Source organism: Mytilus edulis, chromosome 6 (genome assembly GCF_963676685.1).
Source record: "Mytilus edulis chromosome 6, xbMytEdul2.2, whole genome shotgun sequence".
NCBI classification, from domain to species: Eukaryota; Metazoa; Mollusca; class Bivalvia; order Mytilida; family Mytilidae; genus Mytilus; species Mytilus edulis.
The window spans coordinates 32,378,741-32,396,926 of NC_092349.1; the positions used below are offsets into that span (position 1 = coordinate 32,378,741).

Here is an 18,186-nt window from a genome sequence, read left to right on the forward strand (position 1 = left end):
AGAATATATAATTATGTCATGACTCTGTGACGTTCAAAGATTTAAAAGACTGGTGTAAGGAAATAGAGTCAACTCGACCACAGTTTCATTCCTGGCGTTCAATTATAAGATAAGAACTTCTTCTTATTTTGGTATTATGCTCATTTCATGAGTATTATGCTCATTTCAAGAGTGAGATTTCGTACTTTACAAAAATTCCATACTGTAATATTTTAATGTTTTGTAAATATTGACCTTTAGTAAATTTGGTTTTATAACTGTTTATTTGTGTACAGAGAAAATTAATGACGCAAGGCTAATTTGACAAATGGCTAGTTTTATTATCTGCAGTAAAGGTTGAACTGTCAGATGTAATTAAGACAAGTACTGATGTCTTGGGGTGTAGGGTAATACAATTAATTATGCCTATTTTGTTTGTCTAGAGATGAAGAAATTAAACTCTATGGGAATTTACCACAGGATATATTGTCGTGCCATAGATGGCTATGTCCGTCCGTCTGTGTCGGTGTTGACCTCCCCTCGATCAACTTACAATATAAAACATGATAGCGTATTGTTGTAGGTCTTGATCGAGTAAATTATGCTCGATCGTTACAGACCCATCTCCAAGATATGACTTCTCTTCCCGAACATCACCCACAGGTGGCAAAGAAATTTGAAAATGATAATTTCAATGTACGTAAGACCAGCAAATTTCTTTCTTATAACACAATTAATCAAAACACAAAAACAGAATAATGCAATTGTGTCAGGATTATACAGTGCAAACACAATAAAAGGTAGGACAGTAGTGAATATTTGGACAGGATTTTACTTCCGCTAAATGAAAAACATGATCTTTAGTAAACGCGGTGGATATTTAAGTAAATTTTGACAAAAAAAAACATGGTGCCAATTTTACGTGACGGCGACTGTAGTTGTAGTTTGTTTATTGGTTAATATTCGTTTTTCGTTATTTTTGTTTAAAATAAATAAGGCCGTTAGTTTTTCTCGTTTGAAGTATTTTGCATTGTCATTTCGGGACTTTTGATAGCTGACTTTGCGGTATGGGCTTTGTTCTTTGTGTACGGTGACCTATAGTTGTTAATTTCTGTGTCATTTTGGTCTTTTGTGTATATTTGTCTCATTGGCAATCATAACACATCATCTTCTTTATATGTTTTTTTGATAGTCCTAAATATAAAGCTTTCTTACAGCTATCACTCAAAATGATTCAAGAAAATAAATTCAAGGTCTTATAAAGCAAACGAAAAAATACATGAACACCTTATAACCATTCATTAAAATGGGTCCAAGGTCAGAAGAACCATGCACGGCAGACACGTACAGATTATCATTCTTCCATACAAAACATATAGTTGAACGCTTACTTAAAGTTTGAGAAAAAAAGACAAAGAAAAATAACAAAATATACTGAGCAATGAGCCGTAAAAATGAGGTCAAAGTCAAATAAAACATGCACAACTGACATGTACATCATAGAATATTTCTGTTCATCAGATATAGTCGACCTTTTGCCTATAGTATTAAAAGAATAACAGAACTCAAAAACTTAACTTTGACAATTGAACTGTGAAAAAAGGTCAAGATCAGATGACAGCTGACTCATGGACAGGTGGACCTATATTCCATAAACCAAATAGTTTAGAACTATTGCAGACAATAAAGAAAAACAGAACAAAACACAAATAACAAACTATAACCATTGAGCTAAGAAACCGATGTAAAGGTCAGATTACACATTTTAGTTTACAAACTTATACCTCACAATCCTCCCATACACCAAATACACTTGAACTGCTGTATTTACTATCTGAAATATGGACTTTGCAACCAAAACTTAACATTGTTCACTGATCCATGAAATGAGGTCCAGGTCATGTGCATACTGTCGGACGGGCATAAAGACCTTGAGAGGCATGCACATATTAATTAAAGTTATCCTATTAAGCATGATAAGAGAGAAGTTAACATTACAAAACTTATTTCAAGTAGTCCCTGAACTATAAAAATGAGGTCAAGGACAATGACTATGTGCCAGGGGGAACTTTGTAACATGAGACATCTATATACAACGTATGAAGTATACATTTCTTCCACGTTCAACAATATAAAGCTTTCATTAAGTAAGTTGGTACCGCCGCAGCTAACATCGTGGCCGCAACCGCCGCCACCGCTGGATTATAACCCCTATATCGAGCTTTCTGCGACAAACGTCACAGACTCGACAATAAAACGAGTACAACATAAAAAGATTTCTACATCAGTTGTGCCTTATTATGATCACTTGTACACTTGTATGTGTATGTCTTATTAACTATATTTTGTTATAATTTACAACTTGTTTTATTTCTCATCATCATGTATTTATTAATTTTGAAGGATATTTTCTATACATATTGTATATTAAGGATTACTTGGCCGATCAATGCTGATAGTATCCACTTTATCAATTGTGTTGAAAACTTCTGGAAGCGTTCTGTTCAATTTTGTCATCTTTACTACACAAATCAGATATCAGAAGTGATCAATGAAACATTATCTGAAACATAGTTGGAAAAATAATTTAAAAAATAGGCTACAATGAAATCACTGATCAAATACTTTTCAACCTAAATTGCATTAATTGAAAACATCACACCATAAACCGGAATGAAAGACATGAAGAAATATACGCAATATTATTAAAAAGGGACGAGGAAACATCATTGTCTAACAAAAATGTCAAACAGATACTTCTCATTATGTGGTACCCGTCAAATTGATCATGTAAAAAAAAAAATCAAAAAAAAATCACATAACTTACAGTTAAAAATTGACAATGAGGGTCGACTGAAAACAAAACTTTACGATAAAAAAATCATCTTTTTTTATCGTAAAGTTTTGTTTTCAGTCGACCCGCATTGTCAATTTTTAACTGTAAGTCACGATATGATGCAGACATATAAGTTTCTGTTTTTTTTTAGCTCTAGTTGATGGGATATATTCGTCGAACTTACCGGCAGTCCCCAAATTTTTAATTATTTAGAAGAACATCATATATACTAGTATAGCGAAAATGTGAAAAACGTGGAAATTTCGCATGTTTTAACACTATAATTTATTGGAAAGGTAAAAGTCTTAGATTATATGTTCTGTAAATGATTTTTGGATTTTTTTAGAAACCACATCTGATTCACGCCACCACTAGCATAGGCAATGTCACAATAGCTGTATAGCCCGGCTTTTATTGCTAATAAAATAGATATTGATGTTTTAGAAAAAGATTCTCGAAGCACTTGGGCAACCAAGCAATACACCGTTATGGTAAGTGTTTTTATCATTTGGATCTTGGCATAGCATGGGTATTGATAAACACATTCAGCTTCTTTATTCGATTTGTATCGACGACTGCACAGTCTTAATCTATTCGGAAAGAGTACCCTTGTCTTCTTTATCGCTTTTAGTCCATCGCCTGTCAAAACCATAGACTGAATCAATCAGTATTTTGAGGTGTATTTACAATTGATGGATTTCTGCTCACGATTTTTCGGATTGTTGGATAATACATTTCGCCGGGAAGTGTTATTGACAATGTTGAGGTCACCGATAATAACGGGTTGAACTGCTTTATATATGATTTTGTAACTATCACAGGTGCAAGCAAGTGGTTAAGACTTGATGGGAACAGAATGATCTTTAAAAGAGGGAGGTGGTTTTGATTAACCTAATTTATGACGAAGGACAGTGCCCAAATTGACGACTTTGGGGCTTTTGTTGGCAAAGGTCTTCTAGGCATTTATTGACAAAGGAAAGTTTTTTTCTTTCTTTTTCTTTTTCATCTTTTCTAGTTGTACCTTGTTCGAAAAGTCTGTGTGACATAAAATACCAGTCAAACTCATCGATTGAAAATAAACTGACAAAGACATTGCTAAAAACAAACAGACACATAATTGTACAGAATACACCACATTAAAAACTAAGGACTAAGTACCACGAACCCCACTAAAAACTGGGGGATGATATCAGTTTCTCCGGAAGGGTAAGTAGATCCTGCTCCACATGTGTGTGTATTCGAAATGATGGTTGAAGGTTTGTTTTGGTTTGTAACAGGAGTTTACAAACATAAATTGAACAGAACGTTAAGTTTAAAAAGGGGTAAAGAATAAAGTTTTAAGCGAATGTAATGAACACTTTACGGCTTTTGAAGAAATGACAGCAAGTCACTGAAAAAGACAACATTCTGAACCTAAGAGAGTTTTACGTTGAATTGTTAATGTGGCTGTTTTGAACGAAGAAATACTGATACCTTTTTTACTTGAAAACACTTGATATTTCTCCTTGAACTCCGCATCCCGGTTATGTTCACGATAAACGATATATTGTTCTTTGTTTGAAGTGATGTCGTATGAAAAGGAGAAAATGAAGTATATTCGGTTCACTGATGACCAAAGATTACGACTGTGGATTCATTTATTTTCGTGGGAACCATTTTTGTGGTTTGAGAAACACTAGCATATTTTCGTTGTTTTGGCAAAGTTAGCATTCATTCTTTCAGAAATTTATATAATGTTGAACATTTAAATTCGTGGTTCTACTGTACCAATGGAATACATCAAACAAAATTCCAACGAATATTAATGAATCCACAGTATTTGAACATGATCTAGTTTTCCCTTTTCTGGCATTGTTCTTAAATATTTCTGAATAACCACGTGCATTGTTATTGAAACATCTACTAGAGGCATTGCATCTTGTCAAACAATCGTGAAAAAGGTCTTTGAAACAGTTAAATATATCTTGGGAATGCCACTGTTAAAGAACTTGGATATTCGTAAAGGGTAGATTCACATTTGTATACATTTTCAGTTTATCTGTATCCACTATCTTTTAATTAAAATTTTCAATTTAAACTTTTAGAAACACTACAAAATATATAAATGTAAATGCTATCATGTATTACCTGTTTTGACAAATGACTCTAGTCGTTTGAATCATTCATTGTGGTCAAGAACATTTACAACTTAGCTTGCATTGTTAAAGATTTTTTGGTAATACGTATGTAGTCACCCGTTCAATTTAATAGAAGCAATATTGATCAGTAGTTTATTAATATTTGGCAAGGTACACATGGTCTTTATAAATGTGTTAATGTCCTTTAACTGATTAATGTTATAGTATGTGAAGGTAATCGTGCAAATATAGATGTACCTGAATGTAGAAAAGATAACATGCCGAAACGTGTGAATTACATTGAAATTTAAGATTCATTTTTTTCAGTACAACTTTCATAGGGCTGCTGCTTTCGTGTTGTATTCAATATTTAAAGACCTGCCTAACTTTAAAAAAAAAAAAAAAATTAACTCTTTTTTTTAATTAACTTCTGTTTACAATACGGATAAAATCTTATGTTTGCAAAACAACAATTTATACAGTCTTGTTTTTTTCAAATTGTTTTTCTCGGTCAAACAAATGTGAGATATCACATAGAATTTGATACAAACACTTTAGAAATAAAAGGGTTAATTGAAAATTGGATTTTTCAACGTTAGATAGTAAACTAGTATGACCAAACAGTTATACGACATAAAGGAAGATAGACCAAAATCAACAATTATATGGTCATTTTTATATATTTTCTGTTACAAACTTTGCCTTAGCCGTCTTTGGCACATCTTTTTGGAATTTTGGGTCCTCCATGCTCTTCAACGTTTGATCTGAGCGTCACTAATGAGTCTTATGCAGACATAAAGCACGACTGGCGTATTAGATAATAATCCTGTTACCTCTGATACCAACTGTCTACAGAAATTACAAAATTTGAGTTTTGCAAAAACTTGTATAGCAATGTTTACATCAAATTAAAGATACATCGTGGATAAATATTTTTCTTCTAAATAAACATACATGTATTAAAAGAGATGATGTAGAATTAGTAAAATGTATATATTCATTCAAAGCGAACTATTTGCTTTTCAAATTTAAGATTTATTAGACAAAATTCACTATTTCTTTCATAATTTATTTACTGTAGATAGTTCGTTGAATAATAGAAATAATGTGCGTAACCGTAATTCATGCAAACATAAATTAATTCACCAATAAATAAAACTAGACGAGTGGTATGGTAAATGGCAATGAGATAGCAATCTAACAGCAAACCAAAGACTTTCAAATATCAAGTTATTCGTCGAATTTCCCAAACATACAAGTGTATTTAAACTATTATAGATTTGTTAATACACATACAATGACAAATGTGTAATATAAATTCTTGTTTCGTTTAAAGTGTGTTAATTTACGTTTTTGATTGAGTTAAACCTTCCAATTTATATTTTATCGTGTGTTTTTCTATGTTGTGATGTTATAGTATTGTTTCAGAAAAAGGGAGAAGGTTTGGTACCATTAAAACGTTTAATCTCGCTGCAAATGTTTGCACCTGTCCTTAGTGAGGAATCTGATGTACAGTAGTTGTTGTTTGTTTATGTAATTGATACGTGTTTCTCGTTTCTCGTTTTCTTTATATAGATTAGACCGTTAATTTTCCCGTTTAAATGTTTTTACACTAGTTATTTTTGGGACCTTTATAGCTTGGTGTTCGATGTAATTTAAGGCTCCACGTTGAAGACCGTACATTGGTCTATAAAGGTTTAATTTTATAAACTTGTTATTTGGATGGAGAGTTGTCTCATTGGCACTCATAGCACATCTTCCTATATCTATTGATTTGAAGTGAACAATCACATATCGACAAGTAATATTTATTTTTTCTGCGTTCAGACATGCCACCATATAGAGCTGATGAGAAACACTTTGGCACGCAATCAAAGATCTCCTCTTTCACTGATTGGATCGGTTTGTTTAGAACGCTTATTAACTCAAGGTATTGCCAAGAGAAGATATGTTTGCTTTCATTTTTATTATCTGGCGTAATTTTCTTAATATCTTTGTGTTGTGTTTGAACATGTTGTAAACACGGAACATGGTATAAATTTCCTATCTTGTCTACATGTAAATAATAAAATCAGTCGATAAAAAGGCTTGCAAAACACTCGAATATTCTATGGAAAGTGTTCGTGGTTATCTTTACCTAAAACATGTAAAACAACTTGTGTTCCTATGGTATTATTTATTTTTTTATCTTAAAAGTCCCATATCTCTTGTTCGAATGGTAGCGCATTACTAAAGCTATACATGTACATAACAGTGATACCTCTTCGCTAGAAGTATGTATGTTCATGATTGAGCTTATATTAGCATTATGAACCAATTCGAGATACATTGCGATGAACACATTGATTAATACCATAACAAATTATCGTTTATAAATTAGTAAAGGTGCCTGTATTTGGAGAACTATTTCCTTAAAAACTAAATGATTATCAGCTGTGTAAGCGATTGAGATGTTGTTGTTAAAGATGGTGCCACTATACGTTATAATAAAAATGTAGATTTTTAAATCATTTTCCCCTTTTCAATTGAAGTTGATGCTTTACTATGTTTTTAATGTACAAATGTATCATCATTTTTTTTACCTTTTGGATTTATAACTGATTTCGGATACATGGTATATGCCTTAATTTGAAAATGGAACCGATATCACTAGTAAAAGAGAAAAAATGCAAAGAGTCAATTGAACGGATTAAAGGAGGATGTGACTTAGACTAAGTGGATAAGGTATAAAACTTCCAGGGCTATACCTTATGTTTTATTAAATGAGGTCGTATTAAAAATCATTTTTGTCCAAAATACTAGACGTTATGTTGATATTTGTTCAGTAGTTACATATTAAGACAAGTTATATATCATTAAATTCTTTGAGTGGAGACAATAGACATTTATTGAATCAATTGTAATCATGTTATGATTTGTACTTATTTTGATTTTAGAATGGATGTACATGTCTGCATTATCCTAGTGCTGAAGGATTGTCGGATGTTATCGTCACAGCAGCACATTATGGAGTCGAGATGGAACAGAGAGATATGGTAGAAATTCAAAACAAGAAATGAAATAAGAATAAATTTAAAAATCATGTGTGAACAGCACAAGTCAATCTTCAATTTCCCAAACACAACTGTAACTTGGTCCATACAAACAATACAGACCAAATACATGTATTTGACAAAAGTGAAATCGATAAACAATGCCAATAAGGAAAGGGAATCTGATCGTATAAAATAATCATGATAATTGAAAGCACTTTAAGTGTTAAATTACTGATATGTTTTATGGTTATGGTCAGCCCAATTATACTTCATTGTAACCAAGCAACAGTGCACACATGTCCATTTAGTATACCTTTGTACCTGACCCGACTGGCCAAGTGAGCATTTCTCATCACTTGACGTCCGTCGTCCGTAAACTTTTTACAACAAAAATCTCCTCTGCAACAACTATACCAAAAACAACCAAACTAAACCATAATGATCACATGGGTATCTTGTTTAAAAATGTGCCAGAGGATCCCGCCTGCTAACGAAGATGTCCGACATGGAAAAAAATAGAACAGAGGGGTAACATTACGATTTTGGCTAAATCTTTGAAACTTAAAAATATAAGACAAGAGGGATCAGGTAATGATATATCTGCCCTGACATTTTTAGATGAATTAGACAACCTTTGTTGGGTTGCTGCCCCGGAATATGTTAGTTAAGGACATTTTGCAGTTTTGTGTTATCATCTTGAATATTACCATAAAGAAATATAAATTGTTATAAAAATTGGTAAATTTTTATAATCTTTTACAAACATCTTCCCTGACATGATCGCTTAAGTAAGGTCTAAAAATAAGTGAATGGCCAATTGATCCCATTATGAGTTATTGTCCTTTTAGGTCAGATTGAACAATTTTCTGTGAATGTTTGTAATCGTTTATAAAAGTCTGCACTTGAAACATATGAGACAAACTCAATCGAGCTTGGCAACAAGAGTTTCTTTTTTTTAAATCTGATCGATGGCACTGCTTGCCAACTATCATGGCAGATATGGCAAAATAAAGAACTTAGGGACTTCTATATTTGTTTCACTAATACTAAAGCAAAAGTATAACGGTTTCATTATTTCATGCATCAATGGTAAATACAATTATCAGTTGTGCAACACAGGCTACTTGGAGCCTCTAGTTTGTTCAAATAACTGAATCATCACCAAAATACGGCAGTTTTCACAACTGAGACTGGCTCAAATATTTCAAAATTATTCAACTACATCAACCAAAACTGACCATATTTGCACTTTAGTATGTGAATCTTAACAGCCAGCATACCTCGGATAATAGAAATGGCTGCACTATTGGAACAACATGACTGCAAAAGATTGTCTGCCTCAACTAAAAGTGAAAGCATGTCATCTTGTTATGCAATGTTCCGTGAAAATACTTTTTTTCCTCGTGGGTACCAATTTTTCTGGTTTAAGAAAAAAGTAACATGTTCGTAGGTTCTTATATTCGAAGAGTTTTCTGTCGAAAAAACAAAAAAATGAGAGATGAAAATTAAATCATCGGAAAAAATAAGCATATGTTTACAAATTGTTTCGATTGAAAGAAATTGCAAAATAACCATATTATTGGTAAACACGTGTGACTTAAAGACATTTTTTATTAAAAAAAAATAAAGATTTTCTTTGATAGTAGAATAACTCATTTAATTCCAACAATTAAAAAAGGAAGTCCAAACACTTGTTTTTGTCGAGAATTATGATAAGAAATGAAAACTTCATCTTCACTAGGGGAATTCTGAACAAAACTATTTTTTTTATGTGAAATAGCATGGTAAATAGTGGACCAGTTTATGTGTTTTGATAATTAAATAGATTAAATCATGTCTAAAGTTGTACATAATGAGTTTGCATACAGTCGATGTACAACAAAATGTATTCTCTAAATTAAATGCTGTATTTTTTTTTTTGTATTCTAACCTATACAGGGATCTCTCCGTGTAATATGGAAAAGAAGATTTGGTATGGTTGTCATTGATACAACTCTCCACAAGATACCAACGTGACACAGAAATAAACAACTATATATCACCGTATGGCCTTCAACAATGAGCAAAGTCCATACCGCATAGTCAGCTATAAACGGCCCCGAAATGTCATGATTGTAAAACAATCCAAACAAGAAAAAATAACGGCTTAATTGATGTACATGATTTGGACAAAAGTTGTTTTATTACGTTTGGCACTTCAATTTGTGGATAATGCGATCGAAGAAAACCATTAAAATCGGTACAACTCACGGAATTGTACAACACAAATGACAACAATATAAGAACATAATAATTCTGTCCGCATTAATTTAGAGTGTCAGAATAGTGGAAGATATTAGCATGCAAAAACGAGAGAATTGTGCAAATGATGACGCAAGCATGAAAATTACCACAAAACATCATTATTATATACTTTTTAAGAAATAACTGCTGGCCATTAAAAAAAAAAATTCAAGATGGCCACGGCCATTTTCTAAAATGGCTGTTTTCTTGAGTTTAAAAATACTGATTTTTCTGGAAAACTTTTCTTTGAACTCCTTTTAGTAAAAAACAATTATTAAGTTTGGCAGCTATCTTCCCTACATCACATACTTATTAAAAATGAATATTTGACATAACCAGTATTTGTGCATGCGCGAAAATGTTACAAAATTCTTTCAAAAACATTTAAACTATTTACTATATATTTAGTGTTTTTGGATTTTTAATGATATTATGAATTGGTTTAATAACATTTTTCAAGGTTATGATACACATGTGTTTAACACTTTTGCGCATGTGCCAGCTATTTATAGACATCAAGTGCGATTTGTATGCACTACCAGGCAATTTTCAGGTATTCAATGGACAAGGCGAAAATGTGGTGAATTCCACAGAAACATCAATTGTAACTGCAGATCAGTCACTTTTGGAAATGCCTAAGCAAATTCACTGGGAATGGCCTGATTTGTACGGAAAAGATAAGTTTATCGTCATGTTTTGTGGATTGCATATTGAAATGACTTGTTATAAAACTATGGTTGATATATTGCGTGATAGGGGATGGACATGTTGTCTTACTGAAGCCAATATTGCAACAACAAGAACGGCAGATTATTTTTATGTATGTTCAAATGTACCTAGGACTAGACAGGCGCATCAGACAACTGCATGTCTTTTGCTTGAACTGTTAATTTCGGATTATGAAAGCTATACTCAGAATATATAATTATGTCATGACTCTGTGACGTTCAAAGATTTAAAAGACTGGTGTAAGGAAATAGAGTCAACTCGACCACAGTTTCATTTCTGGCGTTCAATTATAAGATAAGAACTTCTTCTTATTTTGGTATTATGCTCATTTCATGAGTGAGATTTCGTACTTTACAAACATTCCATATAAAGCATGATAGCGTATTGTTGTAGGTATTGATCGTGTAAATTATGCTCATCTCCAAGATATGACTTCTCTTACCGAACATCACCCACAGGTGGCAAAGGAATTTGAAAATGATAATTTCAATGTACGTAAGACTAGCACATTTCTTTCTTATAACTCAATTAATCAAGACTCAAAAACAGAATAATGCAATTGTGAAGGGCGATGTTGGTGTAATAGGATTAACCGAAGATCCCATTTAGACAAATGGATGGTAGCTGGACCGGGAGTCAGTATACTAGAAGATGAATTTGAAAGATCTTGTGGTTTGGGTCATTCTCTAACAGATAATCGACCTCATGAAGACTCTACGAAAACACAAAAAGATGTCTTAAAACAGCTGTAAAGGCTTTGCAAAGTGATGAACGAGTTTAGAAATTTATTTCTAGAAGAGTCGTCAGATTTGTAAAAGAAATACTCCATTTAGGAAATTGTTGAACATGTAAGATATGTAGATTAAACTCCAAGATGTTGGTCCTAACAATACGAAGATCTTTTGAAGCAAATAAATTACGAAGGAGAACCTGCTTTTTATAACCAAATAAAAAATAACAACTTCCTATTCTGGCCGCAAAAAGAAACTGGAAACGTCTTTGTCAAAAACAAAGCTAGAGAACCTTAAAAGCGATTGGGAAACTTTTCTAGACTTTTCATTTCTTGTTACAGTAGACAGTTTCACATGGAATATTAGTTTATCCATAAAACCAAACTGCTCCTCCGTCTTTATCTCAGGATGTTTCTTGAAATGATGGTATTAAATCGCTGCAAATGGGTTTACTTGAAACATTCTGCGATTTGCTTATCCAAACTCCGACGCATTTGTTGTTGGTTGGGCATCATTGGTTAATTCCAGGTGACAAAGTTTGGCAAAAATAGTTGATGATTATTCAAATAATGTCATACTGCCTTACATATAATCTTGCATCGATAAATATTCAAGAGTAGACATTGTATTTGATGTTTCCTGAATGAATAATTTAAAGGCTGTGACAAGACAAAGGCACGGTTTTTGTGCCAGAAGGAAATGTGTTGGTTCTGGTAAACACCAAGGGTTTGGAGTAGTTTTCTCTGTGAAGATGACAACGGAACGAAAGTTTTCAAGTTTCTTGCTGACAAAATTGCTTCTTAAGGGACTTTTAAAAATGTGTATGTTCCTCATGGTGAAAATATTATTTGTAATTTTGATAAAGATACTTCCTATCTACCCCTTGTGATCATGAAGAAGCAGATACACGAATGTTTGTCCATGTTCGGCATGATTATTAGAAGTGTTGTAAAATGTAACTTTAGGTAGTACTGACACAGATGTAATAGTATCATTAATCGCAAAACTAGGTAGAACACATTGTGGATAGGTTATAGAAGGAATAAAGACTTTTAAAAGCTTCCTGTATGTGACATATCAAATGCGTTTGGTCCTTGTGTAGCTGCTCTTCCTTTCGTCCATGTATTCAGTGGATATGACACTTTGTCGAATTGACGTGGGAAAGGGAAGAGGTCAGCTTGGCTAACAATGGAAGGTTTTCCAGATGTAAAGAATGTTTTTTTTTGTCTAGAAGTATGAAGCGAGGCACGATGTGAATTGATTGCCATGAGGCAGCGGCATTTTGATGCAATTCCGCCTACAAGAAGTTCTGTTTCAGAGCACATCAAAAGAGAAGTAAATCAAGGGGGAGTTGTTGGGGCTCAGCCTAATTCGTGTATTCGACAGGTACATGTACCAAGTCCTGAACACTAAGGTTGGATGAAAGAAAGAATCAATGACAGCTGGAAATCGAAATGGACTTCTTGGACTGCCGTTACATCCTCGTGTCAGGAACTTTTGAAATGCGGAGGCAAAAATCCAGCTGTGTTGGTGACGGTAAATGCTACCGTTCTGGCCTTCCTTGTATGGGTTGTTGTATAGGCAACTGTTAGACAATTATAAGACGAACAACCTGTCTTTCTAACCAAACTAAGCATTTAAACTTAACAAAAAGTGCTATCCCTTGTTAAGTTGATGAAAATTATAAAAATATTTTCTACGTATTTGCCTCAAATTTGGAACCGAAAATTACTATCTTTCTTCATTTATGTGTTGTTTTGTCGTACTTATTAACTGTTTTTAACGTTTTATCATAACTTACATTGGACTATTCCTATAACACATCTTTCAAGGATTTACATCCTTTGTGAAATTGCTTGAAAGTATAAAAATAGAAATTTTTGGGATTTTTTGCCGGCATTTTGAAACCGGAACTCACCTAAAGTTTTATTAATGTATTGTCTAGTCGTAATTTAGGAACTGTCATTTGCTTTTTATCAAATCTAACATTGGATTTTACATACAACACACCTTTCAAAGGATTAAGGACTTATTGCCAATTTGTAATGACGCCAGTTCCAAAATGTGTGGTGGCCATCTTTTTATGTCTGGCCAGCAGTGGATTTTTTATAAGTATCATTTAGTCAACCTTTATATCAAATGTCATGCTTGTATCACGATTTGCACAATTAAGTCCATAATATCTTCCACTAGAATGACACTTTTTCAATATATGGATACGTCACAAAATTTCAGTAGTTTTTATACCTCAGGCTCTGTTTAACAACATTCTTTACCATGATAACTGACCATATTTGCAATTTATCATGTTAATCTATAAAGCTGCATAATAAATCTATATGGCAGGATTAATTGTTTAATACACATGAAACCAAAATTACAACACAATGGCCACAAAATCTTGTTCGCATCAATTTATAATATCAGCATTCGATCTTCATTCTCATAATAGTAAACGATATGTCAAGTCAGTAGTTTAGGATGATGTGTAGTACAGAACTACCTGTCCGCAACATCCACCACTGATATGACGGACTGCATAATGAAAAGTATGAAAAGTTCTCTCCGGGGAATATTATGCTGTTAGTAATGATGCCGTTGATTTATTTGTTCTCAGCTAAACGACAAGTGGTATATATTTCCATTTTATTTTTGCAACGAGTACAATTTTTTGGAAGTCCAGTTATAACATGTAATAGGTAAAGTTAAATCTCTCGAAATTTATATAATGGATTTAAGATAAACAACATCTTATATATACGAACATTTCGCTTGGACATTTTGTCGATAAAAGAAACTTAAATCCAAGGCAAACAATGTGCATTTGGATGCAAACTATATGTAAGATTTACATATTTAGGAAGTGATTGTAACCTTTATATCTGCCTTCGTATTAATTTTTTTTTACCTTTCTTCATAATAGCTGCATGTGATCACAAGTGTGAAATTTTATATTCATAATTTGATATTAATAAAGATACGATTTTTTTATGTTTAATGTCTATACAGAATAAAACGATGATTGTAAAAGCGCTTCGGACGCAATACATTACTAAACATGTTTTTTTCCCTCCGTTTTTACATCACTTGGTCGATACCTCTACTGGTGGACTATCAGTCCCCGAGGGAATCATCAGCTCAGTAGTCAATGCTTCGGTACTGACATGATTTAACAAACTTTACTAAAATTGTCCGTTTATAAATTTTGAAACTATTATGAAACTAAGTTTTCAACTCCATTTCTTGTAGTTTGTAATATTGGATAAAAAGAACAATACGATTATGGTTTACACAAAAACAGTTCAGGTCTAATATGAAAAAAAAACCAATAGTCTGTCATAAGCAGATCTGACCTCAGATCTGGTCAGTAGCAGAGGCAGACCTGTTAAAAATGGTAATGGCAGTCATGCCCTCAGGACTGATCCAAAGCAGACATGTCCACTGATCCTGTCTAGAAAAGACGTTCGTTTGAAGAGTCGTCTCATTGGCAATCAAACCACATCTTTTCTTAAATATGGTATATTGCCAATAGGTCTGCGGCAGTCTAACAAAACACACCCAGATCCGGTCCAACGACGACGTTAAAATTCTTGTCCTAACTGCAGATAAACATGATTTCACGACATTGACATATGCTATCTGTCCCTTTATATATATATATATTTTATGCGTTCATTTATTTCAATTTTCATAGGATGGTGAAACTGCGTTATTCAAGGTTGTGAAAAATTCAAACATTGAATCAATGGTGGCACTTGTAGCCTTTAAATCAACAGTAAATGCTGTTAACAATGTAAGTACTACTTAATTTTGTGTCTATATGATAGTCAAACACCCCAAATTGTGACGATGTAGTATGAGTGCCAATGAGATAACCTCCATCTAAGTCTCAATTCGTAAAAGTACACCGAACCTCAAGCTATAAATGGCATACACAATCACTTTTGTAAAACTATCGAGAAAGGAAACCAAACAACACCTGGCCGATCATTTACTTTTACTAAAGCGAAGCTTTTAAGGAAAAAAAGATATTTCAATTCTAATGCCAAAAATGGCATGTTTGTACAAAAGGGAGATAATTTTGAATCAATTTCAATGATATCTACATTTTAAAATTCATATCGGGCCAACACGAATTGATTTTTTAAAAATTATTTTTGTACCATATGATTTAGTAACAACTACTTAAGGTAGCACAATACAAAGATTTTTTTACTTCCAATCACTAACCTTTTAAATGCTGTAACTTTCTTATAAATGCATAGAAAATAATAAAAGAGGTATATATAAATAGATAAAAGATTAATCTTTTAAATGAATGCAATATTTTTATTATGCAATCATTATGTAATCAATTATTATGTAATTAGTGGCAAAATCTGGGTAAGTTCACTTGAATGAATTTAGCTCTATCATCTCTTTAACTATAAAGAAAATTTTAACGAAATCTCAATCAACACATCATGGGCTTCAAAAGGGTGTCTCAGATTGTCTCTATGGCATTCCATTCTCTCATAAATCTCTAATTAGTGTAAACATCCTAACCACATAAAAGAAGATAATGTTTAATTAGGTGTAAAATTTGTTCTATTCATTCTATCTGAAATCTGAGACACCCTTTTGTAGATAATGGCCATAGGAACAACATATAATTAAATCAACCCTCTAGGGATACCTATGCAGAAGCTAATTTCATTTGAAAGTGGAAATTTGGTGAAAAATATTTTAGACACAGTTAACATTATAATTGGTTACATAATTGTTGCATAATACTAACATTGCATTAATTTGAAAGAGTAATCTGTTAGCTATCCAAAACTACCTCTTTTATAAATTTTCAAGCATTATTAAGAAAGTTACAGCATTTTAAAACTTGGGAGTTGGAGTTCTAAAATCTTTGTATTGTGCTACCTTAAACAAGTACATAAAATTTGTAATGAAAAATAAATGTTTATTTTTTTCTGAAATTTTTATACCCTCGAGCCTCCTTAACAAGTCAAAAGTCGAAGCATTACATAGTTGTTTCAGTTCCTTAATTTAAATCTTTTGAAACATTACGAAATATATTAGCGTTAATGCAATAATTTCTTACCTTTTCTGACAAATGACTCTAGTCGTTTAAATCAATCAGTACATTGATGAACATTTACAATTTACTGTGTATTGGCTTTTGTAAATAAGTATGCAGTCACCCGTTCAATTTAATAGAAGCAATATTGATCAGTAGTTTATTATTTTTTTATTTTTTTTGGCAATGTACACATGGTCTTTATTCATTTGTTAATGTCTTTTAACTGCTTAATGTTATAGTATGTGAAGGTAATCGTGCAAATATAGATGTACCTGAATGTAGAAAAGATAATACAATATATTCATGATATAGATAGTCTTGGTTGCCGAAACGTGTGAGTTACAATAAAATTTAAAGTAATTTTATAAAATAATAAGTTTACTTATTTATTTATTTAATTTCTATTTTTTTTTGTGCTTTTTTGTAATTGAAATAGCGAACTGTTCCCTTTTATTTTTATTTTTTTTTTGCATTACAGTTTTTAGTCTAAATGACGTGTTTTTATTGTAGAATTATCTTCAAATAATTAAAATTGTATAAATAAATACCTTTTTGGTATTAATATGATAAATTATTGTTGTAAAGAAGCTTTTGGAGTATCTTGTTGCATTTCAAAGATTAAGATGTTCGCCACTCTTGTTTTTGACCTTGACTTATCCTTGTAATGACAATGATTATTTAGCACAACTTTTTGTAATTTTGGGTCCTCAATGCTTTTCAACGTTGTGCTTGTTTTGAACTGAACGTCACTAATAAGTCTTATGCAGACGTACAATAGCGGCTGTCGTATAACATTACAATCCTGGTACCTTTGATAACAACTGTCTACAGAAATTACAAAATTTGAGTATTGCAAAAGCTTGTATATCAAGGTATACATCAATTTAAAGATATATCGTGGCCAACCGTTTTTTTTTTTTGTTTTTTTTTATGTTTTCTAAATAAACATATTAAAAGAAATTCTCCATTTCCAATCTCCATTTTATTATGTAGGATTAGTTACATTTTTACTCTCAATTAATACTTTTTGATTCCCTGTCGAATATAAGATATGTAAACAATTGTGTCTTTCATTTAAAGGGAACAGTTCGCTATTTAAATTACAGACTTTCATAGATAAAGTTCAACATTTATTGCAAAGTTTATTTACTGGATGCAGTTCGTTGAATGTTAAAAATACAGTGCGTAACCGTGCACACATAACTATATTTCATTAATAAATAAATCTAGACGCGGGATATGCAAATGGAATAGCAATCTGACAGCAACCAAATGACATTCAAAGATCAAGTTATTTATCGAATTTCCCATATATACTGGTGTTCTTAAACTATAACTGATTGGTTAATTAACATGCAATGACAAATGTGTAATATAAATGTTTGACTTTAAGTGAATAATCAAA

General features: G+C 32.2%; 1 protein-coding gene across 1 annotated transcript in view; it reads left to right on the forward strand.

The window, feature by feature from the left end:
- LOC139526351 (uncharacterized) overlaps nt 1-18,186 on the forward strand; it is a 75,839-nt gene that overhangs the window by 44,333 nt on the left and 13,320 nt on the right. The window contains exon 3 of the mRNA XM_071321486.1: nt 7,869-7,967. Within this exon, the coding sequence (XP_071177587.1) occupies nt 7,869-7,967 (99 nt within the window). The remainder of the gene's footprint in view (nt 1-7,868; nt 7,968-18,186) is intronic.